General features: G+C 47.3%; 1 protein-coding gene across 1 annotated transcript; it reads right to left on the bottom strand.

The window, feature by feature from the left end:
• On the bottom strand, positions 1-26440 carry ZMPSTE24 (zinc metallopeptidase STE24). Its single transcript, XM_054395312.1, has 10 exons — positions 26324-26440; positions 24607-24753; positions 17653-17739; positions 16842-16958; positions 14850-15002; positions 8024-8165; positions 4280-4440; positions 2824-2928; positions 1111-1254; positions 1-801 (listed from the first exon to the last, which is right to left on the bottom strand). Exons 1-10 carry the CDS (start codon positions 26438-26440, stop codon positions 577-579), a joined length of 1398 nt encoding a protein of 465 aa, XP_054251287.1. The 3' UTR covers positions 1-576.
• Between the last annotated feature and the right edge of the window lie 1560 nt (positions 26441-28000).

The raw sequence follows: 28000 nt of genomic DNA, 5'->3' as shown, positions 1-28000 counted from the left end.
GCCATGGTGCACTGCCTCAGCTTTCCTCCCATGCTTCAGATAAAGGAGGTTTTATTAAGTAGCATTTTCAGTGGTGACATACATGAATCCAGGAGCAAGGCCAGCCCTTGCAGTCAGCTTTCAAATCCACAGAAAGTGCCTGGCAAGAACAAGGATCACTATATTAGAAGTCAAGTCACTCCAACAGTCTTCACCATGTAGAGGCTTGAGACTGGGAAGGTTCAGAGTGCTGAGAATGGGAAAAGGATCAAAAGCAATGTTCAAGGCATACACGAACTGAAGAAATAGGTGTTCTGAAGTCTATACAACTTGTTTTCCTCCCTTTCCAGGTTTATGCTATAGTATGGAGATAAAAGCCTGGGTATGTGGGGGGCAGGGTTTCACCCAGTACTTCTAAATTCAGTTCCACAAGATTTTTTGTTTTAAAAAAATTAATTTATAATTTACTACCCAACTCAGGGTGTGGTGCCATTAACACTGAATTTCATTAGCACTATTTTTAAAAGATATTAAAAAGCAGCTCTGAACTTTGCTTCTGAGATGGAAGCAGGGTCTTGGACCCAGCCAGCACTCCTGTCACTCTTGCTTCATGTCTTTCAAGGCCTGCAGTCTTTCTAAAAGTGGCGGATGGGAGTAATGCCACATGGAAAAGATCCAGTCAGAAACAGGGAATCCTAAATTATCTTTGTTTAACTTGATCAAAGCAGAATATAGGTCTTGAGCCTTCCCAAGTTCCTTGGCAAATGCATCTGCTTGAAACTCAAATCGTCGGCTTAATACAGTCAAACAAAACGAGAGGACCTGTGGAAAGAAAGATCATTAACATTCAGCTATCTGCAGATTCCTGAGTATCAGCAACCACTGCTGCATCTGCCTGCCCACAGCCCACACCTCACTGTGGCTGCAGAATGAGCTCACTAAGGCTTATCCAAGCCACACCTGGAACTAGAAGCCTTACACCACACAGACCACTAAGCCGCGCGATTAAAGCAAGATACCACACAGCCTCTAGAAACTCCAAGCTTTCCCCTCTAGTCAAAATTAGGATAATTCTTTAAATACTTCAGCATCTTTAGATACTTCAGCATCTGTTTCTTGAAAACAGTTTACCTCGTTGTAAGGTGAAAAGATGAACTGGAAAATAATCATCAAGCCTATCAGGGTAGGCTGGGTGTCATAGAAACCAAAGGCAGCAAAGAGTTCTTTTCGACCAATTAAAACAGCAAACAGGAAGAAGCAGAGGAAGGAATTCATCTGCAGAAAGGAAACAACATTCTTGATTAGGAAGGGGGTTTATCTTTGTCTAAAACATGGCTTATTCATATTACAGACTGGCACAGAAACACCACTGAAAAAAAACCCAATAGATCACTTCAGAACCAACAGACAAAGAGGATGAACAGCTGGCCTGGTTCTGTTACAGTGTCCAGTAAGGAAATGATGTTTGCTGTTAGGGACCTAAAAATGTCCATAGTGAAGGAAGATGAAAAGGCAAGAAGTGAGAAGGAAGCACAGGTTAGAATCCACCTCCTCAGAATGAAGCAAAGAGAAGCTTAATAGCAAACCAAATCTGCTTGTGCTATGTCACACTTCTATACCTGGGAACAATCCAGGCCTCTCTCTAAGCCATGCATCACCTGTGCCACACTGCTTGCCTGGCTTTGCAGAAGCAAGAGGCAGAGCCATGCCCCACATTTTCTAGAGGTGATTAGCACCTTTTCAAGCCATTAGCACCCATCCAAGACCAAACAGTCCTCTTAATGAGGAAAGTGCCAGAATATTGTTACTGAAACACACAGGACAGAAAAAGAAAAGGGATGGCTGTGACAGCAAACAGAAAGAGAAGATATTGAAAAAGAATTTGTGACAATTTCTGCTAGTGAAGAAAAAAAATCTACCTATTACAGCAAAATAATAGTATCTAGAAAACAGATCAAAGACTAAAGTTACATGAGTTAGGAGAGTGGTAAAAGGCTTTATAACAGCTGTTGGTAGGATGGATCAACACTGATGTCGGAAGTTAATGCCCTTAAAGCAGAAAGCAAGAAGGACCTCCCGAAAGTGTTCAGCTTCATGGACAGGAAAAATCCAGGAAATGGAAATACAGAGATTGCCTTAAGCAGGACCTTGAAAGTTATGCTTACAGCCTGAAAAGTTTGTGAATAGTCTTCAAAATAGAACAGCATAGCATTCCTGGTGCAGACACCAGAGGGTTACAGAAGGTGCAGCTAAAAAAAAAAAAGGAAAGAAAAGGTTGGGAACTGTAAGAACAGCAGGGTGAGTAACACCTGGCACATGCTAGAGGGACACACAGCACAGACTGCTGTCAGAACTGAAGGCACACACCTGCACCTTGCAAATGAAAGAATGTGAAGAGATTCATAGGATCATAGGATGTAAGGGGTTGGAAGGGACCTTCGAAGATCATGAAGTCCACCCGCCCCGTGCCAGAGCAGGACCACAGAATCCAGCACAGGTTGCACAGGAACACATCCAGATGGGTCTTGAAAGTCTCCAGAGAAGGAGACTCCACAACCTCTCTGGGCAGCCTGCTCCAGAGCTCTGTGACCCTCACAGTGAAGAAGTTCCTCCTCATGTTGAGGTAGAACCTCCTGTGCTGTAGTTTATGTCCACACAGGAATGCACCCTGCAGGGAGGTTGGACTGAATGATGTCTGGAGGTCCCTTCCAACCTCTAACATTCTATGATTCTATGGTAGTGTGTGAATGTGCACTTGCAAATCTGGGAGCAAGCGTTTGGAAACAGCACTAATTACAGAATGCTGCAGGGAAATCACCATATCACCACTCTGGCAGCACTCACCTGGCTGATGATAATATTTTTGACAGTGTGGCCTAGCTTCCAGTGACCTAATTCATGACCAAGTACAGCCAGAACTTCTTGATTTTTACATCCTTGTTTCTTATTCTGAGGGAGTACAAAGCAAAAGTAAATGAGATGTAACTGAACACAACTGAATAAATTTCTTACATACTGGTCTGTTTTTTCCCCAAGGTCACTTAGGTGTCCCTAGATCAAGCTGCTCCCATCTACCATCAGACAGACTCATTATTTTTTGAGCCTTTTTCAAGAAGACACTTACAACCCCCCTGACTTTAAAGTTCCCAGGACTTCTCTGCTGAGGTGGCATTCTCTTATGTCCATGCATGCCCATGCAAACATGGAAGAATGCTGGAAGATTTGCTTTCCAAGCTCTCTCCTACCATCCCTTGATCTCATCATGTTTTTTTTCATTCAAGAAATTAATTACAATGAAGGGCCTCAGATTTTCAATGAAGAATTGAGAGCAGAGCCCTCAACCTGTAGCTTCCCTCCCAAGGCACTGCACTCCCCTCCCCTTAGAAGGTAATGACAACATCCCTGCCCTCTGCAAAAAGACATGAGGTCAGAGGGACATCTGTACCCAAAAAAGGTACACCAGCAAATCAGAAGGAGGCACATGCGCTTGTGTACTGAGAACACAGCTGAAGAACCTGTTGAGATGGAACAAATGATTCTCATTATGACCAGAGCAGGTGAGCTCAACATCCCCTCCTGTAATCACCCCATCTGCAGTAAGCCATCCCACATCATGAAAGAAGAGAATGCCATCACTACCACAGCTACAAGAAACAGAAGCTGGACTATGCATTGGCCTAATCTCTATATTGGCTTAATGCTAGGCTGCAGGAGACAATTCTTTGTTCTCAGTTATTCCGTCAAGCTCTTGAGAAAGAACTCCATTATTTTTAACCTTCCCTACGCTCTCCTGAATCCCCAAAAGTTGTTCCAGCAGACTCCTGATGGCAGCTGAAATGCAAAGGACAATGAAAAGCCATCATCTTGTTGGTGAGCAGGCCAGGGGAGGAGACACATGTGGAACCTCTCTGCGCACACCTCTTGCACCAAATTCTTGCCTATATTGGAAGGCAGACAAATGGCACATGGACAGACCTGGCAGTCCCAAGAGAAGGAACTTCAGCTGAAATGCTGAACAGGTCCCTGCTTCAAACAGTCACAAGTCCTGGTTTTCACATGCAGGGAACCAATATTTTTCCTAAAGGCTCTGTGGATTTCTATGGTCTCTGGCACTATCAACATCACTCACACAGCCCCAGAATCCCACTTGGCAGCTCAGGGATACTTTGGTGTTGAAATCATGAGGGTTTGGGTTTTAGCATCTTACTTAGAATCTTTAAGACACACTCAGAAAACACATGGGAATATCTCATCAAGAAGTTAATGTAAGTAACACAACAAAAAGCAAAGATGAGCTCACTTTGGTTTTAGACTTTGTCTCTTCATTCTCACCATCTTCTCCTTCTGCTGGCTCTTTGTTCAGTGCAGAGTAGTCCTCCAGGAGGGTGTCAAAGAGCACAATCCGCTTATTCTTGAAGAATCCATAGAAATAGGCATTGCTGTGAGAAGAACGCTTAGAACCTGAGAGGGAAAATATACATCAAAGGCTGGACAATGCCAGGCACTGAAGACTCTGTGGTATTCCATTAGCATTCCAAATGAACAGTGGACAAAGTCAAGCAACTGAGATTCCAGGTTGAAGCGTATTTTAAAATTAGCTAAGTAATGCTGATTGCATTCACTGACACCAGGGAAGGAAGGATTTTTGTCCATCTGTAAGATGTAATCACAAAAATCACTACAAATGTGAGAGCAGCCATGGGAAGATCCAAAAGCCAGAGCAAAAGCAATCTCTAATTGCAGTCTCAGGGAGAGCATTCTGCACTCTGTACAGAGCATGAGCTGCCCTCCTGGCCAAGGACCTGTGAGAGATTCCAATATTCTTAGAATCCTTGCAACATGCCAGCAAAGAAAATTCAAACCAGATGAGGATGTTAAAGAAAGAAAAGGTGAAGAGATGAGCTGCAGGTACCAGGCAGCCCCTCAAAGTTACTTTTTTGTTTGAAAGAAGTGATATTTCATTGCTGCTTTTATCTAGACCAGGTGACTCATGGACTATTTCTGCAAACCATGTACTTGGGGTCACAAACTCCTCTCACTCCATAGCACAGGGACTGTTTCACTGCATTAAAAAGCTGTCTGCATCATAGAACAGACTCACAGAATGCACTGGGTTTGAAAGGACTTATAAAGGTCATCCAGTCCAACCCCCCTGCAGTCAGCAGGGACATCCCAACTAGATCAGGTTGCTCAGAACCCCAACCAACCTTGAATGTCTCCAATGTTCCACTACACTCATAGTAAAAATCTTCTTCCTAATGTCCAATCTAACCCTGCCCTGCTCCACTTTCAAACGATTGTCCATTTTTCTACCACTACAAGCCCCTGTCAGTCCCTCCCCAGCTTTTCTATAGGTCCCCTTCAGGTACTGGAAACCTGCTTCAAGATCTCCCTGGACCCTTCTCTTCTCCAGGCTGAACAGCCCCAAGTCTCTTAGCCTGTTCCCACAGGGGAGGTGTTCCAGCCCTCTGATCATTTTTGTGGTCTCCTCTGGACCCTCTCCATCAGGTCCATGTCCTTCTTGTGTTGAGGGGTCCAGCGCTGGACACAGCACTCCAGGTGAGGTCTCATTTAGGATGAAGTTCTTCAATATAAGGGTGGTGAGACTCTGACACAGGTTGCCCAGAGTGGCTGTGGATGCCTCAAGGCCAAGTTGGATGAGGCCTTAGGCAACCAAGTCTAGTTGAGAGCCATCCCTGCCCATGGCAGGGGGGTTGGAGTAGATGATCTCTGAGGCCCTCCCAAGCTGAGCCATTCTGTGATTCACCAGAGCAGAGTACAGGGGCGGAATCACTTCTCTCAGTTCTTTTGATGCAGTACAGGCTGCCTTTGGCCTTCTGGGCTGCCAGTTCCGTTGCTGTCTCCTCTCCAGCTTCTCACATACCAGCACCCCCAAGGCCTATTCCACAGGGCTGCTCTCAACCTCATCATCTGCCAGCCTGGACTGATACTGAAGATTGCCCTGACCTGCTGCAGGACCTTGAACTTGGCCTTGTTGAACTTCATGGAAGTCCACCTCGCCCCACCTCTCCAGCTTGTCCAGGTCCCTCTGGATGCCATCCTGTCCCTCTGGCACACTGACAGCACCACTCAGCTTGGTGTCATCTGCACATGTGCTGAGGGTGCCTCAATATCCCTGTCTGTATTATTGATGAAGATATTGAACAGCACTGGTCCCAGTACAGTCCCCTGAGGGACACCACTTGTCACCCATCTTCATCTGGACATGAAGCCATTGACCACTACCCTTTGGATGTGACCACCCAACCAATTCCTTACCCACTGGACAGTCCACCTATCCAATCCATATCTCTCCAGCTCAGAGAGAAGGACACTGTGGGGGCTGTGTCAAAGGCCTTGCAGAAGTCCAGACAGATGACATCCATTGCCCTTCCCCTGTCCACTGCTGCAGTCACTCCACTGTAGAAAGCCACTAGATCAAAGCAGCTGTTAAAGGTTTGTCTAGTTTTGCCTATGGACAGCACCAGCTCTTGTAACCCCACCTATGACAGGTGGGGTGAACTGCTCTGGTTTCTGCAGCAAAAGGTTAAGGGAAAGATGTCTGCCTTCAGCTTTCACTCTAAATGTAGGGTCTGCATTTCTATGCATCCTTAGGGCACACAAGATCCAGTGTTCCACTGCCAGCCAACTGATGGTCTGGTCGCTGTAACCTTCATTACCAAAACCAGACAGATCAGCAGAGGAAGAGGCTGGTCAGAGTATGAAGCCTCATCATCCACTCCCTTCTCAGTGAAGAAATCTGAACGGTTACAGGCTGGATGTGTTCCTTCCATCCGTGTATCATAAAACCCATCATGCCCCAGAAAGATGTTGGTAGAGAGCAAACCTTTTACAGAATGAACCCTGAAATTAAAGGACTTGGATGCATGTTACTAAAAAGTCAGTTCTGGAGTAGAAAGAGCCAAAGCAACAGTGGAACAACACTGGCAAAAAGGTTTCCCCATGCCATGGCTCAACATTCTTACAGATACCAGGAAGAGAGTGAGGGTTTGCAGCCTCCCTCCTCTGCACCTCACTGCCACTACCTGCAGACATGCTGGGATGCCAGTGGTAGCTACTGAAGCCAGTGCACACCACACAGCTGCCAGGCTACCAACCAGTGCCTCACAAGAACTTCCCCCAGGATTAAAAGCTAGCACAGAGCCATACATACAAGATCAATGCACACAAAAAAGACCCACTGGCAAGGCTCTGTGCTGAATCTCCAACTTGAAAAGCTTCAGCATTGCTAGGAAAGTGAGGAGTTTCTTGGGCCACAAGGACATCAATAGCAGCAATTCCTGGCTGGACTGAGGCACGCTGGATTTGGTCAGCCCCATACTAGCTCATCCTCTCTTACTGCTAAACTCTACCATTCCAGCTTTTCGTGCCACCTCATGCTGCTTTGGACAGGGCAGTAAAAACACCTCTGATCCTCACAGATGAGGTAAAACCAAAACAAAATTTGGGAAAGTCCTTGAAATCTGTTTCAGAAGGGAGCAAGGTGAGCAACAGCAGGAACATCAACAAGTGCTGCGTGAACATGGAAGTGACAAGGAAGGGACGTGGCAGCTACTCCATGTTGTACTCATCACTAGAAAGTGACATTAGTCTCAAGTAGAAGGTAAGAATCCAGCCAGACCATGAGAAACCACTCATGTGACAACCCTGAGAAGGAACACGTGGGTTTAACTTCCGTAACTTTTTAAACTGTTTCACTAAGGACTCAGGCAGGTAATGAACTCAGACCAGAAAAGATCAAAAACTCTTTCCCCTCTGGTTTCAAGCTCTAAAATTGGACTTTTGACTGCTGCTTCCATTTCTGTCTGTGCTGTGTATTTCCATTCTATGGAGACAGGACAACATTCTCAGGGAGATGCTGAGTTCAGGCTGTACATTCAGCTTTGCTTTTTTGACCTCAAGGCAAGGAAAATGGTACAGACACTGACAAGCATTCCAACAGCTGACGAATGTTACCAAGTGTACTACAGCACCCACAAATGGAAGCTAAAATCCACAAGTTCGAAATGACAAAGAATCTCACCTTCAACAACGTAGACCTTAGTCAAGGGGAAGTCAATGCTCTTTGCCATCGTTTCAATTTGTTGCTTGAGCTCTCCCTCGGGAAGTGGAATGAATTTGTCAAACAATGGTGCAATGTAATCTGCATAGATTGTGACAAGCACCTGCAAACACAGGCAGAAATTACAAACAAGGCACAGAAACGTGTGCTGAGTACTAAAGATGGAGCAGAAGTACAGGGAGAAGGCACAATGTCAGAAAACATACTTGATAAAGTCGAGTTCTGCATGAAGTGTGAGCCACAGCAAGGCTCCTGTGGCTCATCCCATCCACAGGCATAGCTCCTTAGTCTACTGACAAAGCAAGATGTTCTGGGGGCAGGTTCAGCTACAGTCTGTAGTCCTCAGCAAAGCCAGTGTGAACAGAGGGTTTGCTCTGAGGGCACATCAAACTGCAAAGCCACTATGACAGCTGGGGGCAGGGGTCTGATCGGTCACAGGCTCTCATTCTCACCCGCTTCACCAACGCTGGAGAGCTCTGAGGTGCCTCACACCGAGCAGCAGAGCTGACTGGACCAGGAAATGATCCTGTTCTTCAAATTCCTCTTAGTTTACAAAGCCACAGTTAAAAGCAGGCAAAAAAAAAATCACATCCCCTTTGTTCTTGCCCTTCTCCCAGCTGTATGAAGGCTAAGGAGCTGCCTGATGCCTCTGGTCCACAGTGATCCACAGCCATGTCCGAAAAAACACTGCATGGTACCTGCACCTCCTGAAACTGACAGCAGATGCAGTCCAGGTGAGAAAGGCAGGACTGGAATAACACTGTGATGGAAAGAAAAGCTGAACTCCCTTCCTTTACACTCTGAATCTTCACAAAGCTATTTATTTTAAAAAACTAGACTGGACAAAATGTCAAATTCTGGTTAGTGAAAAAGGAATAGGGCACAAGAGGCAAATGGACAGCAACATGAGCTTCAAAATTGTCTTGACAGGTTTTTATCCACTGAAACAAGTCCCTTGACTTTCCAAAGTACCTGCTCTGTTGAGAAAGTCCAATAAAATCTAAAAGTAGGGAAAGTGACTTTCCCACAGTCAGAGCAAGGGAGGACAGGTACAGAGCAATATGGAACACCACAAGAAAATAAAACCAAGGATTCAGACAAGGATTCAAACTTCTGCAGATATTTTACAGCAGCTGTAGAAGGGTATTTTACCAGCAGGAATCAGCTGTGGTTTTCAGTCCAGAGCAGTGTCTCAGACATGCAGCATTAGTGGCCTACTGTTAAGCTTTCATCTCTGATCTTTGTATAAAGCCTTGACATCAGCAGACTGGTAGAAGGATGTAATTAATTCTAACCCTGATTATAGGGTAAAGGAATCTTTCCCTAACTGGAACTTTGAATGGTAAATCTAACACCTCTTAAGCTTGTTTTGCATGTCAAAGACTGTTCAAACAGGCCTCAAAGCCTGAGCAACACCCTGTAAAGCTGCAGTGACAATGCAAGACACCTGAAAAGCACCAATTGTCTGGGCATGAACTTCAACTTCAGGAAAAAATAATAATTTCTTTTTTAAAAGAAGAAAAGTGAGCCACTCAGTCTTGCAACATTGTCTGTCAGCACAGAGCAGAAGTCTGAAATATTCAGTTGGAAGAGAGAGGCAAAGCAAAACTAAAATAATAGTTTGTGATAGGAAAGTGCCAGAAAGGTAAGTGGCATAAGCTGCGTACATTCTGCTTCTGTGTTTAAAATTCAGTGTTAGGTACCACTCACGTCTGTCATTTCTTTCTACTAAACTTGCTTGATAAAAGCTGTCAGATGGACTTTCAGAAAGCTTCTCACAGGAGATCACACAACAGTTTTTACAATACATATCGTAAAGAAAATATGGCAATAATAAAGCAGCCAATGTCTGGTACAAAGGAAACTGAGCAGAAAACAGTTTCACTTTGGGTGTACAAAGGGCAAGGGCAGGCCACTCTGGAAAATCCGGGCTCTTCCTTCAGTCCCAAAGCTACCTGTTCTTTTAAAACTTCATCTTAATCCTTCCATGAAAAAGCAAATGATTAAAGCCTTTAAGACTAAAGGCTTAAAATAGGAACTAGCTGTCACCATGAGGAATGACTGTTTGCCCAGTTTTGCAAATAAAAAGGCTGAATTGGAATAAGCTGTGAGCATGGCTGCTTCACTGAGTTGGGCAGAGCAGCAGCTCCATATTGCATTAGGATGTAAGAGTATGTGCTTATAAAAGGCTGAAAGAAAAAGAATAATTCATTAAGAAATCCTACCAGGAGTCTGCACAAGCATTCCTGTAACAGTCATTTCAGTAGGCATGAACTGACACTTCTGGGACCTAACACTAGGTTTGTCAGAATACATGCAGAGACAAAAAAGGAAAGAAGTCAGAGCATAAGGAGAGAAGGAGCTAGTACCACAGAATGCCAGGAAATGCTGTATGGTGAAACCAACAAACAAAAGTGGCAAAGAACTCAAAGCAGTAATTGTGAGCCAGACTTGCCACCTCTGTGGGACACTTTGCTACTGTACTGTCCCTAAGTGGCTCAGAAACACAGCACTGGTCACTGCACTTGGCCAGAATCAGTGGCCCATCCACTACTGCACACAGGTTTTCTTTCAGTTGCATGTCAGGCATTGTGGCAGTTTTAGGCTATGCCTTTAAAATTTTTCCACAGATCTTGAACAGAAAGTAGTAAAATGTAAATAAATCACCATTGGGTGTAAAAAGGAAAATAATGATAATTCTAAACAATCCCATTGGAGAGATAAGGGACTTAAACTAGCTGTACAAAACAATCTATTTCTCTTGCTTCTTTGGGCTGGGAGATACTAACTGGCTTCTGCTTGACCTTGGGCTGCACTGCTTTTGTTGTGACTGGTGTTAACGATAACTTGTCTGCTCTGTTTCTTGTCCCTTTGTGTACAGGGGGGTAAGGAGGAGGCAGGGAAGGGAGCTCCTCTGGTCTTTGACCAGGGGGGTCCTTGTGCTGTTCATTATTTGTAAATATTGTAAATACTGTATATTTTGTACATATTCACTGCATTTCATTGCAGATTGTAGTTTTGCTTGTAAACAGAGCTTTCATTTGCTTCCAGCTGAGATGGTCTGGCAAATTTAATGTTGGGGGAGTGGAATCTCCAACTCACCACAGGCACCAATGAAGCAAAAATCCCAGTAGAAAGACCAGTACAATACAGGTAAGGACATCTGTGACCCACAAAGCCAGGACTATGAAAAGACTTTACAGGTATTGGATATCTGGGTGGGAAATCAGATCTTCCTGCATTAACTGCATGGCCTCTCATGCAGCATTAGATCCCATTTTTGTACTGATGAGGCCAGCCAGTGCCTGTGCTTTATAGACAGGAAGCTGACAAATTGTCATGGTAGGGCCAAACAGGCCCAGCACAAAACCCAGACAGACCCTGATGTGCCTAGACATGGTCCCCATCTCCCCCTTCCTTCCTGCAGAAAGTCAGGGTAATGTGGGAAAAGGAACAAAGGGGACAGGATCACGTATGTCGGGTAAACAAGTTTGCTTCTGGGCTAAGAGCAGGTGTACTGGCCACTGCTCCTCCCTGACCAGGCCTATGTTTCTGCCTTTTTATGGCCACAACCTGGCAGAACCCCTTTTTATTGGGTAACTATGGGCCCAATTGAATTTCAGGCTATACGTATATATATATATATATATATGTTGATTTCTAGTTGCCTTTGCCTTGCTTAAGCCTTGCTTGAATCTGCTTGGACCTATCTTGCTTGAAGTTGATTCAAGTTGCCCTGCCCCGTCGAGTGTCTGGTTCAGAGCCTGGGATAAAGGCCACGAGCCTACAACACAGCAAGCTAGAGAAGCCACGAGGTTAGGAGCTGGAGCCAAACCTGCTTCCCCTTGCAACTAGAATTTCACGGTGCCGCAGTTTACCCAGGACAAAGCAAGTGCCCGTCGTGAGAAGCATCATAAACGGCTCGCCAGCCGCTGAAGCCAGACCAGCCCGAGACCGTGTGGCCATTTCTTGCTGTCAACCTGCCATACCAGCACTGCACAAGAGCGCCCCAAAGCCTCAACAGCTAATAAAGTAGCAGTGCTCCCCACTTGGGTGGAATCAGCTGTGAGTAATTAATTCATTGCCTCTTTGGCCTAATGGTTCTTGTTGAGTCTTCCCCCACTGTGGCCAAGCACCACTTTGCTCCCAGGGAATTTCTCTTTCTGATATTTACTGCCGTAAAGCAGAATAAAAAATATTTCTACAAATATATTAATGGCAAAAGAAGAGGCAAGGACAACCTCCACTCCTTATTGGATGTGGAGGGGAGTATAGTAACAAAAGATGAGGATAAGGCAGAGGTACTTAACACCTTCTTTGTCTCAGTCTTCAATAGTGGGACAGGCAACTGGCTTCCTGATCTGGCAGCTGGAGTTGGGGACCAGTATACTCCCCCTGTAATCCAGGAGGAAGCAGTAAGGGACCTGGTGACCCAGTTGGATCCTCACAAGTCCAAGGGACCTGATGGGATCCATCCTAGGGTGCTGAGAGAGCTGGCAGATGAGCTGGCCAAGCCACTCTCCATCATTTATCAGCAGTCCTGGCTCACAGGTGAGGTCCCTGATGACTGGAGGCTGGCCAAGGTGATGCCCATCCACAAAAAGGGCCTGAAAGAGGAACCAGGAAATTCCAGACCTGTCAACCTGACCTCAGTGCAGGCAAGGTTATGGAACAGGTCATCTGGAGTGAAATCACACAGAACCTACAAGATGCTCAGGGATCAGGCCCAGCCAGCATGGATTCAGGAGGGGCAGGTCCTGCCTGACCAACCTGATCTGCTTTTATGATCAGGTTACTGTCTGGTGAGTGCAGGGAAGGCTGTGGATGTAGTCTGCCTGGACTTCAGCAAAGCCTTTGACACTGTCTGCCACAAGAAGCTCCTGGCAAAGCTGGCAGCTCACGGTTTGGACAGATTCACTCTGAAATAGGTCAAGAACTGTCTGGAGGCCCGGGCCCAGACAGTGGTGGTGAACGGTGCCCAGAGAGTGGTGGTGAACGGTGTCCAGAAAGTGATGGTGAATGGTGCCCAGAGAGTGGTGGTGAATGGTGCCACATCCAGTTGGCGGCCAGGCACCAGTGGTGTCCCCTAGGGATCAGTGCTGGGCCCCACCCTATTCCATATGTTTATTGATGATGTGGATGAAGGAATTGAGTCCATCATCAGTAAGTTTGCAGATGACACCAAGTTAGGAGCAGGTGTTAATCTGTTGCAGGGTAGAAGGGCCCTGCAGAGGGACCTGGACAGGCTCAATGGGTAGGCAGAGGCCAATGGGATGCCCTTCTCTGGACATGTTCTAGTACCTCAACATCTCTCTTGAATTGAGGAGCCCAGAACTGGACATAGTACTCAAGGTGTGGCCTGACCAGGGCTGAATACAGGGGAAGAATATCCTCCCTTGTCCTGCTGGCCACAGCATTCCTGATCCAGGCCAGGATGCCATTGGCTTTCTTGGCTGGATATTAGGAAGAAGTTCTTCACAGAGAGGGTGATTGCCCATTGGAATGTGCTGCCCAGGGAGGTGGTGGAGTCACCATCGCTAGAGACATTCAAGAGGAGACTGGATGAGGCAAATACAAACTATTCTAAGCAAATTAGGAGGCAACAACTTGGAAAGAGAAAGTCCCCAAGAGCAGAGAGTGCTCGATTCCAACAGGGGGAGGCTCAATAAGAATCTTTAAACCCAAAGAGCAATGAATTAATAACTCACAGCTAGTTTTACCCACATGGGGGACGCTGCTGCTGCGTTAGCTTTGGGGTGCTCTTGTATGGTGCAGCGTGGCAGATTGCCAGCAAGGAGAGTTCACCGCCTGGTCCCAGGCTGATCTGGCTTCAGTGGATGGCGGGCAGTTAACGACGCTCTTCGCGACGGGCGCTGGCTTGGTTCGTGGGTAAACTGAGGCACGGCACAAGTTTGGTGGCAAGGGGAAGCAGGCTAGGCAGATCCAGCTTCTAGGACTGTGGCTTCTCCAGCTTGCATGTGTATGGCTCATGGCCAGATCCCAGGCTCTGGACTAGGCACTCGAGGCAGGGCAGGGCAACTCGAGGCAGCTTCTACAAGACGGGTCCGAGTAGGCTTAAAGCAAGGTTTGAAGCAAGGCAAGGCAAGGCAAGGCAAGGCAAGGGTGACTACCAAGTCGCTTGTATATATACATCTTGCCAGAGATCGATTGATCCAATGGGGCACTGAAACTAACGTATAGCTGCCCAATGGAAAGGCATTCTGCCAGGCTATAACCATAAAAGGCAGAAACAAAACCTTTTTTCTGGGGGAGCAGTGGTCAGCTTCTGTGCTCTCACCTCAGATAAACATCTTGGTTGCCAGACAGGCAGGAGTCCTGTCCCCTTTGTTCTTTTTCCCGTGTTGCCCTGTTTTCCTGCAGGAAGGAGAGGAGAGAAAGGGACCCTGTCCAGACATGTTAAGGGCTGTCTGGGTTTGTACTGGGCCATGTCATGGCCCTACCATGACAGCATATTGAGAAAAAAATCCAGAAGAGCACCATGTTGAGAAATAAAAAAAAAAAATAAAATACAGACTTCAGAGCTTATAGCAACAATAGAAAACATCAAAGCCTTATGATGGATACAAAAGATACTTTTAATTAAGAGCTAAAAATGCCAGCTACCAATTCAGTATATAAAAGTAGCTAGACAAGCAGAACCACAGACACTGGAATTCCCAAGAGACCTGGATTTGTCTCCATCTCCTTTCAGTTATGTTTTTAAACCTTGGCACATTGAGCTATGTAAATGAGCTAATATCTGGAAGATCCCCAGCCATATACTCACCAAGGAAACAACTAATGTGAAGAGCCAGGCATAGATGAAGAAGTAGTCTCCCCCTATTTTGATGATGTAAAGCAGCAGGGCTGTCACTGGCAGCAGGATGCACTGAGTCACCACAAATTTCTTGAGGGCATCCTTAAAAAAGAATCCCAGCGTCTGCAAAGGAAGGATGTGGTCAGTGCCATGGTGCTGAGGGAGCTAATGCCTTTAGTGGATGCACAGAAACAGTCAGGCAAATCACAAACCAGCAATGCCACTGACCCAGCAAGATGCCCTGGTGGCCAAGAAGGGCAATGGCATCTTGGGGTCGATTAGAAAGGCTGTGATGAATAGGTAAGAGAGGTTCTCCTGCCCCTCTACTCTGCCCTGGTGAGGCCACATCTGGAATATTGTGTCCAGTTCTGGGCCCCTCAGTTCAAGAAGGACCTCAAGCAACTGATTGACAGAGTCCAGCACAGAGCCACAAAGTTGCTGCAGGCTGAGGGACAGGCTGATGGAGCTGAGGCTTGGAGCAGAGGAGACTGAGGGCTGCCCTCATTGCTGGGGATAAAGATGTGCAGGGCAGTGTGGGGAGGACAGAGCCAGGCTCTGCTCAGGGATGTCCAAGGACAGTACAAGGGGCACTTGGGGCAAGCTGGAGCAGAGGAGGTACCACGGGAACAGAAGGGAAAACTTTGTCACTGTGAGGGTGCTGGAGGCCTGGAGCAGGCTGCCCAGAGAGGTTGTGGAGTCTCCTTCTCTGGAGATATTCAAATCCCCCCTGAATGTGTTCCTGTGTGCCCTGCCCTGGGTGACCCTGCTCTGGCAGGGCGGTTGGACTCCCTGCCTAACTCTCCAGCCTATCTAAGTCTGGCAGAATGGCAGCACAACCTTCTGGTGCGTCAGCCACTCCACCCAGTTTGGTGTAATCAGCAAACTTGCTGGCAGTGTCCTCTATGCCCTCATCCAGGTTGTTGATGAATATACTGAACAGCACTGACCCCTGAGGGACTCCACTAGACACAGGCCTTCAACCAGACTCCGTCCCATTGACCTTAACTCTGACTTCTTTCCTTCAACTCTGTATACTTTATGCTGGCATTGGCATTAGCTTTGTGGTTTCATTAAACCTGCTTCCATTTCAGTCTGGGGTCTTCTCTTCTGTTCCCAAGCCCTCTTTTCTTCTGGGGAGGGGTCATCAGGTGATAGAGCAACTGCTACAGGTTAGCCACAGATATAGGTTGAACATAGACAAAAGCACATGTGCCAAACAGCTTTATCCCACTTCTGCTACCCATCCAAATTTCATTCTACTATAAAATAAAAGTTTCCTAGTGGAGCTGGAACAGAAAATACTGTGGGCAATGCTAGCTGGGTCCAAAAGCAGAGAACAAATTTATACTCTGACAAGAAATGGCTAATGGTGTATCTCAGACTGAAGTTCCTCTCTCAACAGGAAAATCTGATCTCACAAAAACCAGACACTGAAGCAGGTTAAACTAATTTGGTGAGAGAAAGTAAAGCCAGGGTTGATACTGAGTACCTAGCAGAAATACAAACGAGGAGCAGAATTTTCTGATGACAAGAATTCAATAAATGAAACAGAGCAGGAACGTTGCCATTGATTGAGTTTGTTTCATCTGTTCAGGGTACATGACTCAGAAGTGCCCCTGAGACCCAGAGACCCAGCAGAGACCCAGGCTGCTCAACAAGGGCACATGAAGGGCAGGAAGAGTCCATCCAGAAATGAACAGCTGAAGTATGAAATGTTCTTCATTCAACTGCCAGAACACACAGGTCTCTGTGCTCAGAGGCATGGGTTCACGCAGAGCCCTCCTGCTGCGGCCATGGGTAGTTCTCCACTAGTCACAAACTGGCACCACTCTTGTCTTTTTATGCAGTGTGTGTAGAAAAGATCCTAAAATGAACAGTCTTTGGCACAGGGCCAGAGACACACCAGTCCATCTAACCCACCAACTCCATCCCAGACAGTCAGTGCAGACACTATCTGCATACCTGCTGATTGAAGCCATGTTTCTCTTCTACGACAAACGTGTTGTACAAACTCCACGGGAGACCAGTCACTGCACTGAAGAGTGTTGCAAGCAGCAGAAAAACCAAAGACTGAACAATCTAAAAACAAATAAACACTGTAAAAAAAAGAAAAAAAAAAGAAAAAAAAAAAAGAGAATCCCGAAACCACAACCACAGAGAAAAAAAAACATCTGGTATTGGCTGAGCTGTACTAACACTGTTACTCCAGGTGTTAAAAATGGATTTCATGTCAGTGTTCACTGAAACCAGTTAGAAATTGGAGCTAGATAAATTCACAGAAACAACATGTTTGTGATGATCAGATTGCTGGTCACTGTGTTAAATGAAGGACAAGAAATACACTAATGAAACAAATTGAAATGCAAACTGAGGATCTGTGACAGGCCTTTGGCTGGCTGCCTCACCCACAGCACAAAGACAACAGCAGCAGCAGCCTCTAATTTCTGACCCTTTTACTGTGCCAGAAGATCACTTCTAAGATTAGTAAAAAAACCACCCAAACAAAAAGCCTCCAACCCCCCAGCTCACCGCCATTTGATTCAGGTAGCTTTCAGATTTGCATGTTTCCAGCACACAAAGCTATTTCATTCGTAAGATAATATGAAAGTCCCACCTGGTATTCCCTGCACTCACCAGAACACAGCTGTTGTTCTTAATACATGGTGTCCGTGGCTGAGTCGTGCTTTAAGTAAACACAAGCTTAAAAATAAAAGTAATGGTAACAGTATGGTTTATGAATCAAATGTTTTCACCACGATTTAAAATGACTTACCTCATATTCTGGTCCAAACCCAGCACGGACAGAGACCTGCCCAGACAGATTCCAGAGAAGAGGAATTCCTCCACAGAGGAGAATCATCTGGAGAACAAAAGCACATAGCAGAGGCAGTAAGAAACAGACTGTCATCATCTTCTACTGATATTACAGGAAGGTAAAAATCTTTTAAGGGTGAATGAGAAAACTGTTACAATTAGGCTTTTTTCTCCTCTGATCTCAGCAGTGCATAAAGAAAACCTGGAATATTTGGGAATGGTTCATTTGTACTTAGAGAAGTATAGATCAGGTCAAGTTTTTGTGTTTTTGGTGGTATGTTAAACACCACCCATTTCCAAGCCTACACTCTGCTGCTCTACTGGCTCAGACATAAGGCAGACTTTTCAGAAGACCTTAAACTCATTTGTCTATGCTTGTAAAACATTTTCCCTAGGACAGATGTGCAAGACAGCAATTTGGTTGCACTAGGACCTGCCAGCAGTCCGTGCCCCAATGAAGGCCTTCAGAAAAAAGCTGTGATTTCACTTCCAGTATCAGTGCTGCTTCAGCCATCTTAAGGAAGCTCCTTCTGCCCTCCTCCTTCTGCCTGCCTCCACTCTAATGGACTGCTCAGGACACACCATCATCAAAGAAATGCTTGAGCCAGAGCTACTGCAGCAAGCGCTGCCTGTGGTTCAAGGATGGGGCAGGGATGTTTGTTCAGCAGCTTGACTCCAAACATTTCACATTTACTTTCTCATCAAGTGACTGATCCCTATACACACAAAAATCGGGTTTGAAGTAAGCAGGCTTCCAGAACGGGAAGCAGATTTTGTTCACATTTTTGAAAGGTATACTCTTAAAACCTAACTATCAGGGTGCATTTTGAGTATCAGCAGGAGATGCAAGTGACCAAAGCAAGCTTGTTTTTCCTTCATAGGCTAAAAGTAGGTTTCAGAGCTAGAAATCCAAGAAGTACCAATCCCTGAACAAAGAGAGCTGTTAATGATGCTGACACTATTTATTAGTTTAAAAGAAACCCACATAATTAATGGCTGAAATAAATCAAAGCATGCCAGTAATCCTAACACAGCAACTCCCTCCAGCTCAACTGCCAGGTAAGTGAATCACCCTTCTGCTTATTGAAAGCAAAATGTTGCAAAGCTGTCATCCAATTTCACCAACTTTGGCCATGGCAACTGCTTTCAAGTTCAGGCAGTTCCCAAAGATGACCAAGGATGCAATTTACAGTCTAAGAAAGTGGGAAACCCAGACAGTAGAGGCTAGAGATCAATATCCCAGGAAGGAGCAATAACTCATCACTCACATAGGCAGAGAAGCAGCTGCAGGCTCCCAACACATGAGGAATGTCAGGGTAGAACAGGATAACAGGATCATTAAGGTTGGAAATGACCCTTAAGATCGAGTCTAACCATTAACCCAACACAACAGCAAGTCCACCACTAAATCATGTCCCCAAGTGTTGTGTCTACAAATCTTCTCAACACCTCCAGCAATGATGACCACTTCCCTGGACAGCCTGTTCCAATGCTTGAGAAACCTTTCAGAAGTTGAGACCTGTCATGGTAGGGCCAAAACAGGCCCAGCACAAACCCAGACAGGCCCGAAGGCCCTGATACGGTCCCACTCTCCCCTCTTCCTGCAGAAAGTCAGGGCAACACGGGAAAAGGAACAAAGGAGACAGGACCCGTGCACGTCTGGTAAACGAGTTGTTTACCTGGGGTAAGAGGACATGTACTGGCCACTGCTCCCCCAGAAACAAGGCCTTTGTTTCTGCCTTTTATGGCCACAACCTAGCAGAACCATTTTCACTGGGCAGCTATATACTGGCTTCAGTTGCCCCTATTGGCGCACATGGATATTGGGCGAGATATATACACAGGCTGACTTGTAGTAGCCTTCTCCTTACCCTTAGACCTTGCTCAAGCCTTGCTCAAGCCGTGCTTGAATTGCTTTCTTGGACCTGTCTTGAATGAAGCTGCCTCAAGTCGCCCTGCCCTGCCTCGAGTGCCTGGTCCAAAGCCTGAGATAAAGCCACAAGGCATAGAGAGCAAGCTGGAGAAGCCACAAGCTTATGAATCAAGCCTGCTTCCCCTTGTCACTGGAATCATGTCATGCCTCAGTTTACCCAGGAAGAAAGCAAGTGCCTGTCATGAAGAACGCATCGTTAACGGTCCGCTGCAGCTAGATCAGCCCTGGGACAACGTGGCACCCTTCTTGCCAGCAGCCTGCCGTGCCAGCACCATACCAGAGCACCCCAAAGCCTCAACAGCTAACACAGCAGCAGCACTCCCCATGTGGGTAGAAGAATCAGCTGTGTGTAATTAATTAATTGCCTCTTGGGCTTAAGAGTTCTTATTGATTCTCCTCCCTGCCCCAAAATGTGGTGAGCACCATTTTCGCTCCCAGAGATCCTCTCTTTCCATGTTATTTCCTCCCAGTTTGCATAGAAGTGTTGTAGTTTGCCACATCATTTGTCAGTTAAGTGCAATCCCTTAACAAGACCCCACCTGGAGCACAGTGTCTAGTGATGGTGCCCCCAGCACAAGAAGGACGTGAAACTGATGGAGAAGGTCCAGAGGAGGCCACAAAGATTATCAGAGGGCCAGAGAACCCTGTTATGGGGACAGGCTGGGGGAATTGGGGCTGTTCAGCCTGGTGAAGACTCCAGGGAGAAATCAGAGCAGATTTCCAACACCTGAAGGGGCTACAGGATAGCTGAGGAGGGACTTTCTACAAGGGCTTCCAGTGACAGGGAAAGGGACAATGGAAGAGCTGTAAGAGGGGAGATTGAGACCAGAAATCAGGAAGAAATTATTTAGAGTAAGGGTATTGAGACACTGGAACAAGTTGCCCAGGGAGGTTGTGGATGTCCCTTCCCTGGAGGTGTTCAAGGTCAGGTTGGATGAGGCCTTGAGCAACCTGGGCTGGTGGGATGTGTCCCTACCCATGGCAGGGGATTGGAACTAGATGATCTTTAAGGTCCTTTCCAACCCAACTCATTCTAAGAATTTCCATCCAAATGTAATTATTTCCCCTTTGCAGGAACAAAATAAGCAGAGAAGCCTGAGCAAAGCTTGCATGAACAGAGCCATAATGAACAAACAAGATGTGGGAACCACCAGACTTGCAAGCGTTATCTCCAGCAAGGCTCTGCACCCTCTGGAGCAAATTGCCAACACACACAAAGCTTGAACAGCTTTTTTTTAGGCAAGCCCCTAATAGCAACCCCCCGGGACAACTCCCTCCACGTCCCAAATAAAAGTTCGGGGATACAGATTCTCAAGACCACAACCCAAACAGAAACAGTAGCTTCTTGTTCAGAAGATGAGGACAGCTGATGGTGCTAGCAGAATACAGGCATACAGCATCTCAGCTGACTGCTCTGAGACCTGCTTTTTCAGGCCAACGATCAATTAATTAGCTGGGAGCATTAACTCACATAGTTCATGTTTTTTTCCTTGGCTTTTCTTCATCAGTGTCACTGTAACACACAAAGCAGAGCACTGCAATCAGCTTGATAACAGTAGCAGTCTGAGACACAGCTGTTTCCCAGCTCTTTGTTACCACCACAGCTGAAGTGGTGGAACAAACACAAGCTGAGGAGCTGCCCTTAGTGTTTGGTTTTGTTTGCAGCTTAGGAAGCACCAGCACAGTCTGGAGTTTGTGGCTCAATTGTGGAAGACATCTGGATGCAACGATTTCTTTAACAGATCCATCAGTGGCCAGAATCATTGTGGATCTGTTATTTAAGTAACAGGAGCAGAACAGAAAGGAAAAGGTCATGAAGAGAAAGCAAAGGCTGAGCTCTTCCTACACAGGCATAGTCACAGAGTGGTTTGGGTCAGAAGAAACCTTTAAAGACCATCTAGTCCAATCCTCCTTCCATGAACAGACATCTTTCACTAGACCAGGCTCAGAACACTTCCTGTGATGGGGCATCCACAACTTCTCTGGGCTTACCTGTTCCAGCCACTCACCATCCTCATAGTAACAAATTTCTTCCTTCTGTTCAATCTAAACCTACCTCCTTTCAGTTTACAAACATTGTCCTGTCACTACAGGTCCTCAAACAGTTTCTCCCCATATTTTTAACAAGCCTCCTTCAACTACTGAAAGGCTACAAGAAGATCTCCCTGGTGCCTTCTCTTCACCAGGCTGAACAACCCCAGCTCCTTCTTCCTAGGAGAAGGGCTCCATCCCTCTGATCATTTTTGTGGCCCTTCTCTGGCTTTGCTCTGGCAGGCCCATGTTTTTCTTGGGCTGCAGACAGCAGAGCCCAGGTGGCATCTCACCATAGCAGAGCAGAGGGGCAGAATCACCTCTCTTGATCTCGTGGCCACGCTGCTTTTGATGCAGCCGAGGACGTAGCTGCCTTCTGGGTTTCAAGTGCACATATGCAAGTGGCAAGGTGGGTCATGTCCAGTTTTTCATCTACCAGCACCCCCAAGTCCTCTGCAGGGCTGCTCTCAATCCATTCATCCCCCCAGTCTCTACTAGTACTGGGGATTGCCCCATTCCAGGTGCAGGATCTTGCACTTAGCATTATTGAATTTCATGAGGTTTGCACAGGCCTACTCCTGGAGCTTGTCAAGGCTGCCCTGGGTAGCATCCCCTCCCTTCCCTTCCCCCTCTGTACCATTGCATCACTGAGCTAAGTGTCATCTGCAACTTGCCAAGGGTGCAGTCAGCCCCATCCTCTATGTTAATAGATTCACAAAATGGTTTGGGTTGGAAGAGACCTCAAAGCTCATCCAGTTCCAACCCCCTGCTATGGGCAGGGACACCTCCATTAGCCCAGGCTGCTCAAGGCCTTATTCAAGCTGGCCTTGAACACCTCCAGGGTGGGGGCATACACAATGTCTCTGGGCAATCTGTTCCAGCATCTCACCATCCTCCCTGGCAAGAATTTCTTCCTTCCTATGTAGTTGATGTTGTTGATGAAGATATGAAATGGTATTGTCCAGGAATGGACCCTTGAGAGCCACCGCTGGTTTCTAGAGCCATTGGCTGTAACGCTTTGGACAAAGCCACCCAGCCAGCTCTTTGTCCACCAAACAGTCCACCCAGCAGCTGCTCCTTCTGCAAACAACTACAAGCTGCGAACTTGTTTTCATGAGTGCCAAAGGCAACATTCTGCAGAAGCCAGACCTTCAGAGGCACTGCAATTGTCTTCATATGGAGCTATTTTTAGTATCTTCTATAGGTGCATATTTTTGCTGGTATACAGGGCTGAATTCTATTGGCTGAGTGAGTTAATGTGAAAGATAAGGAAGCATATAAAAATCAGCTACTTTGGGCAATAAGGGGATTTGGTTAGGGATTCTGTTAAGGGCTTCTGGGACTTCTGTTAGGGATGCCTGAGGTTCTGTTATAGAGACTGTGATGCTGCAGATTCTGCAATGCTGTAATAAAGGACTTCTGAGATTCTCTACTCCGCATTTCAGGAATTCTGTTGTGGAACAGCAGTGGGGGTCATACCCTTCATTTGTCACCAATGTAACCCTGGATCGCAGGGGCAACAGGAAATTCAGCTCACAACACTGTCAAACCCCTACCTCTCCAATTTAGTAGCCAGAATTTTGTGGGGGACTGTAACAATGGTAGTCCTGGGGGAAGGTAAGAACAGACTGCTGATGCAGCTCTTTGTTTAGCAGGGCACTACAGTGGCAAGAAAGGCTCATTCCAGTTGTGTGTTTTCCTCAGAAACAGCAAGGGAAGCTGCTTTGGCTAAAGCTCTTAAAGCAAGATAAAGCTTCAGAACCTGTTGACTTGTTGCACTTGCCAGGTAGTACCATCTCACCGTGTCCACTAATCCACTGCTGGAGGATCACTTCAGTTTTCAAATTCAATACTGCTTCTCAAGTTGGCCACAGCCATAAAAGCTTTTCACATTCACACAAAAATTGTGAGAAATTCTCCACAGCAAACCAAAAAGCCCAACAAGAGGAATGCACCAGGAATGCTGACAGGTGTGTAACTACATTTTCACAAGCTCACAGAAAACGAAACAATGTCCAGGTCAGGCTACACAAAACACATCAGGATATGCTAAAGTCAAGAGGAGTCACCACACTCCAGTACTGGTTTCCCACCACAGTTACATCACTTGCACTATTTCACAATACTGCTGCCATTACCTTTTAGAATTTACCTGACTGCTTCCTTAAGTTCATCCTGTTGTACATCATACTCAAGTTCTATTTTGCAATGCCAACCACTTCAGGATTCCTTTTTCACCTAGTCGTGCTACTGATGACCAGTGCTGCACTACAGCAGTAAGTCAAGAGTTTCTCTTAAGCCTGTGTACCACACCTGTAATGCTTTGTTCTAACTCAATGGCTCTGCTTTTTCACATATGTCACTTGCCCAAGGTAATTGTTCTTACACTTCAGAAGCATCCACTGGTATTCTTCCTATTCCCAGAAGGCTTTTCTTACCTTCTACTTAAATTTTATCTATAAATTAAAGTAGTTCATCGAATCACAGAATGGTCTGGGGTGGAAGGGACCTCCGAAGGGACCTCCAAAGCTTATCCAGTCCAACCCCTCTCAGTCAGCAGGGACATCCTCCACTAGATAGGTTGCCCAGAGACCTGTTGAGCCTCACCTTGAATTTCCCACAGATGGGGCCTCAACCACCTTCCTGGGCAACCTGTTCCAGTGTTCATTATTTGGCAGAGGAAACCATAACAGCCGAGCTGTGCCACTAAGCCAGTAATACACTGCAAACTGTAGTTGTGCAGTGTGACTCAGCACTGCACAGACAGGAGATGTGCTGGCTGAGTAATTCCCTCTTTTCATACAGCAAATACAGGGCCAAAAAGAAACACAGGACCCCAGAGCAGCCAAATGTCAGTGTTTGACCTAGGTACCAGGACACCAACAGGGCAGCTGCACTAGCAGTTTATGAACAGTATCCTATGAATGCTGGGGAAGCTCAGGTACTTACAGTGCCCTCCACCTCCGAGTACAGGCCTGACCAAAAGCTGAAAGTGCTTTTGTCCAGCTGGTACAGGCGAGACTTTTCAAAGGTTTCTGGATCCATGATCTGTCCTAACTCCTGTGGCACACATGTTGTTGTCCTGTACACCCGTCTCTGAAACAGTAAAAAGGAAACTTAAATGTCTACATCCAAGGTTTTAAAGATGATAAATACAATTTCAAAGCAACATACGACATGATCCTATGGGCCACCACTCAAAGATTACAAATAACTTAAATTTTTGCTTTCTAACAAGTCCCAAATAAAAAGCTGAAGCATAACTACGTTATAACCAGGAACTGAGTTGCCCACTCAATGTATTTCTAATAGTTATTACATAAAGATCACATAAACTTGTTTTTCCACAGGATATGGTTTATTGCAGAGATTGAAACTAAACACCAGATCCTTCCATGCAAATCATGCAACTTCACCAGAAAAAGTACCTGTGCTGCACCTGCATGAAGTGCAATTCCATTTTCAGTAGAGAACTCGCCACTTGAAAAATTCTAAAGACTAAAGGTCTTTATTCCATCCACTTCCTTACCTTATTTCAGTAATATTTATCCCTTCTCAAAGACAAAAGCTCCCATCCTGTGTCACTTCAAAACACTTTCTTCCTCTGACCAAGTACCAGGCTGCAGCTTCCCAAAGGACTCAGCTGATCTCTCTGTGCCACACTGAGTCCTGCCAGCACTTTCTCAGCTATGCCAATCTGGCTGGGATGGGGTTTAGCCTGCACAGAGGCATGCTTTGCATCTGCGGCCAGAGCAGTGCTGGTGACACCTCTGGTCTAGCCACTGCTAAACAGAGGCAAGGCCAAGGCTTTCTCTTTCTTCCACAGCAAGGCTCAGGGTGGGCAAGAAGCTGCAAGGCAACACAGCCAGGACAGCTGACCCGAGCTGACCACAGGGGCGTTCCCCACTGGATGATTCAGCAACCACAGCTGAAGTAGAAGAAGAAAGTGGAAGAGGAGAGTTTGACTTCCAAGGTGGCTTGTTACTTGGAGGCAGAAGAAGCATCTGCCTGCTTGTGGGAGGTGCTGAGCAATGCCTTTACAAAACTTGCACAGCTTTTTTCCCCTTTTCCTTCACCTGTTATTGGTCTTTGCTTCGACCGAGTTTTTATTCTTCTTGCTCTCTCACTTGGCCAGGGAAGGAGGTTCGAGCTGCTGGGTGGGCGCTGGGCTGCTGCCTACCACACCCGCATTTTTCAGATGGTTTCATGAACTCGCCCAACCCCCGGGGGATGCCAAGGGTCTCCACCACCCGCTAAAGCAAGGAGCGGCCCACAGCACAGCTGTGTTCCAGAGCTGGGTCAGGAGCCCGGCTCGGCAGAGCTGCCGAGAGCTTCGCCACTCGGCTCTGAACAGGGGGAGCACCGACGGCATGGCGAGTCCCTTCCCCTTTTCGGGGGTTCTTTCCCGGATGGCTCTTCACAATCTGCCGGGGGCGAACCAGTTCCACCGACGGATCGCGGGCGCGCAGGTCTGACACCGCGCCTCAGGCCTGCTGCCTCGGCCAGGACAGGGCCAAGTCCTTCTCAGGCAGGGGCCGGACTAAGCCGGTCCCCGCTCCGCGCCCAGAACATCGCCTGCCGCCCCCACGTGAGGCCGGGACGGGCCCAGCACAGCCCCCGGCCCAGCACAGGCCCCCAGCACAGCCCCCCAGCCACCCCCGCCGACCTGCCGGTGCGCCAGGAAGGCCTCCCAAAGGTAAACAGCCCAGGAGAAGAGTAGCACGGAGCAGAAGATGCGCTTCTCGGCCGGCAGCTCTGCCCACACTTCGCCGGGCACCGCCATGGCGTCGCTCCCGCGCTTCCTGCGGTCCCCGCGCTGCGGCGCCACCTGGCGCCTGGAGGAGCCGCGGAACGGGCAGGACCGGGCTCCGAGGGAAGGCGGTGAGAGGCCCTGAGGCGGAGCCGATGGGGGAGCGGCAGCGGTGGTCTCGCGGTGCGCCGACGGCGGGACGGTGCCGGGGTGCTGCGCCCGCTCGCCCCTGCTGGCACGGCGCTCTTCCGCCGCTTCGGGCGGCGCTGGAGCACGGAGCCCCGCCGCGGAGAGGGCAGCGCAGGGCAGGGCGGCTGGGACGGCCTCCCCCGTGCAGCAGCAGGAGGGCGTGAGGAGACAGCCCCTCGTCATGTCGCGGTGAGGGGCCTGCGGGACGGGGCCGAGTGTGTTCCTGGAAAGGCAGCGCGTGAGGGGCGGCCTGACAAGGCGGCTCCCGGGACAGTCCCGCTGCACCTGCAGCGCCTGCGGACCTGTGCCAAGGTGGAGAAGAGCTGTCGGGAGCTGCTGGTGGTGTTGGGAGGCATCGGCAGCAGGGAAGGAGGCACCCGTCTACGTGTCCGTGCTGGACGCTTACACTGCACAGCGGCCTCTCCTGCTGCTCAGGTGTAGAGCACAGGGGCTGATCCTTGGAGAAATTCCCTTCCGTAACTCTCGATTCCATCAGTCCTAACAGTGCTAAATTTGATCAAATTTGCATTAGTTTGCACCTGATTCCAACCATGAGGCTGACCAGTGTGGAAGAAGACACTGAAAAGATGGGGTTTTTTATGCACTTGCGCATGCACTGGGGCTGCTGTATCCTGAATCACAGCAAACACAGTGCGTGCTGAAAGGCCCAGCTCTCGGAGCACCAACCCCAGCATCGCCCTCCAGAAGTGGCAGAGGACTGGACTGATAGCAGTGGAGTAGAACTGATTGGACAAGGGCAAGCATATTCCCATGTAAATCTGATCAATAGGTCAGTACACTTCTGAACTTGCCCAAGCGCTTACTAGCAGCATCTAGTGTCCACAGGAACCTGACTCGGTGAGAGCAGACTCCTACAAGCTCTCCATGGGGTAGCTGTCAATCCTCCCTACCAAGTGTTTTTGCAACAAAGTGTTGTCCAGTGTTCCAACTTAGAACCATCGAGGCCTGGTCAGGAGGTAGCACATTGTCTAGCACTCAGCTGTCACTGACCTAGTCTTTACAGTGATCTTGGTGGGTACAAGTTTTGTAGGATGCAGAGGTGTCCCTGCACAACATGAGCAGCAAATTATTGGCTGCAAACTTGACCCAGAAAGTCGTGTTTTGGACCAAGGATTCTCTAGAAAGTGCAGCAGAACTTGATGTCTGGAGAGTTCTTAGTACACATATGCAGGGAAGATCCCTGGTGAGGGGGAGTTATATCTGTGGGGAATTCAGTTGCCAGATCATGGGAGGTGATCCTTCTTCCCTTCTACTCAGCTGTTAGTTTTTCTTCATTCATCCACTAGACTTCACTCTCCAGGTACTGCAGTCTCTACACAAGATATTTTAACCATTGTTCTGCAGTACAGGTTACCCAGACTGTGCACAGTAATGAATATAAAG

This window comes from Indicator indicator, chromosome 33, assembly GCF_027791375.1.
Source record: "Indicator indicator isolate 239-I01 chromosome 33, UM_Iind_1.1, whole genome shotgun sequence".
Taxonomy (NCBI): domain Eukaryota; kingdom Metazoa; phylum Chordata; class Aves; order Piciformes; family Indicatoridae; genus Indicator; species Indicator indicator.
The sequence above is the reverse complement of the archived record's forward strand: the minus strand, read 5'-3'. Positions and strand labels throughout refer to the sequence as shown.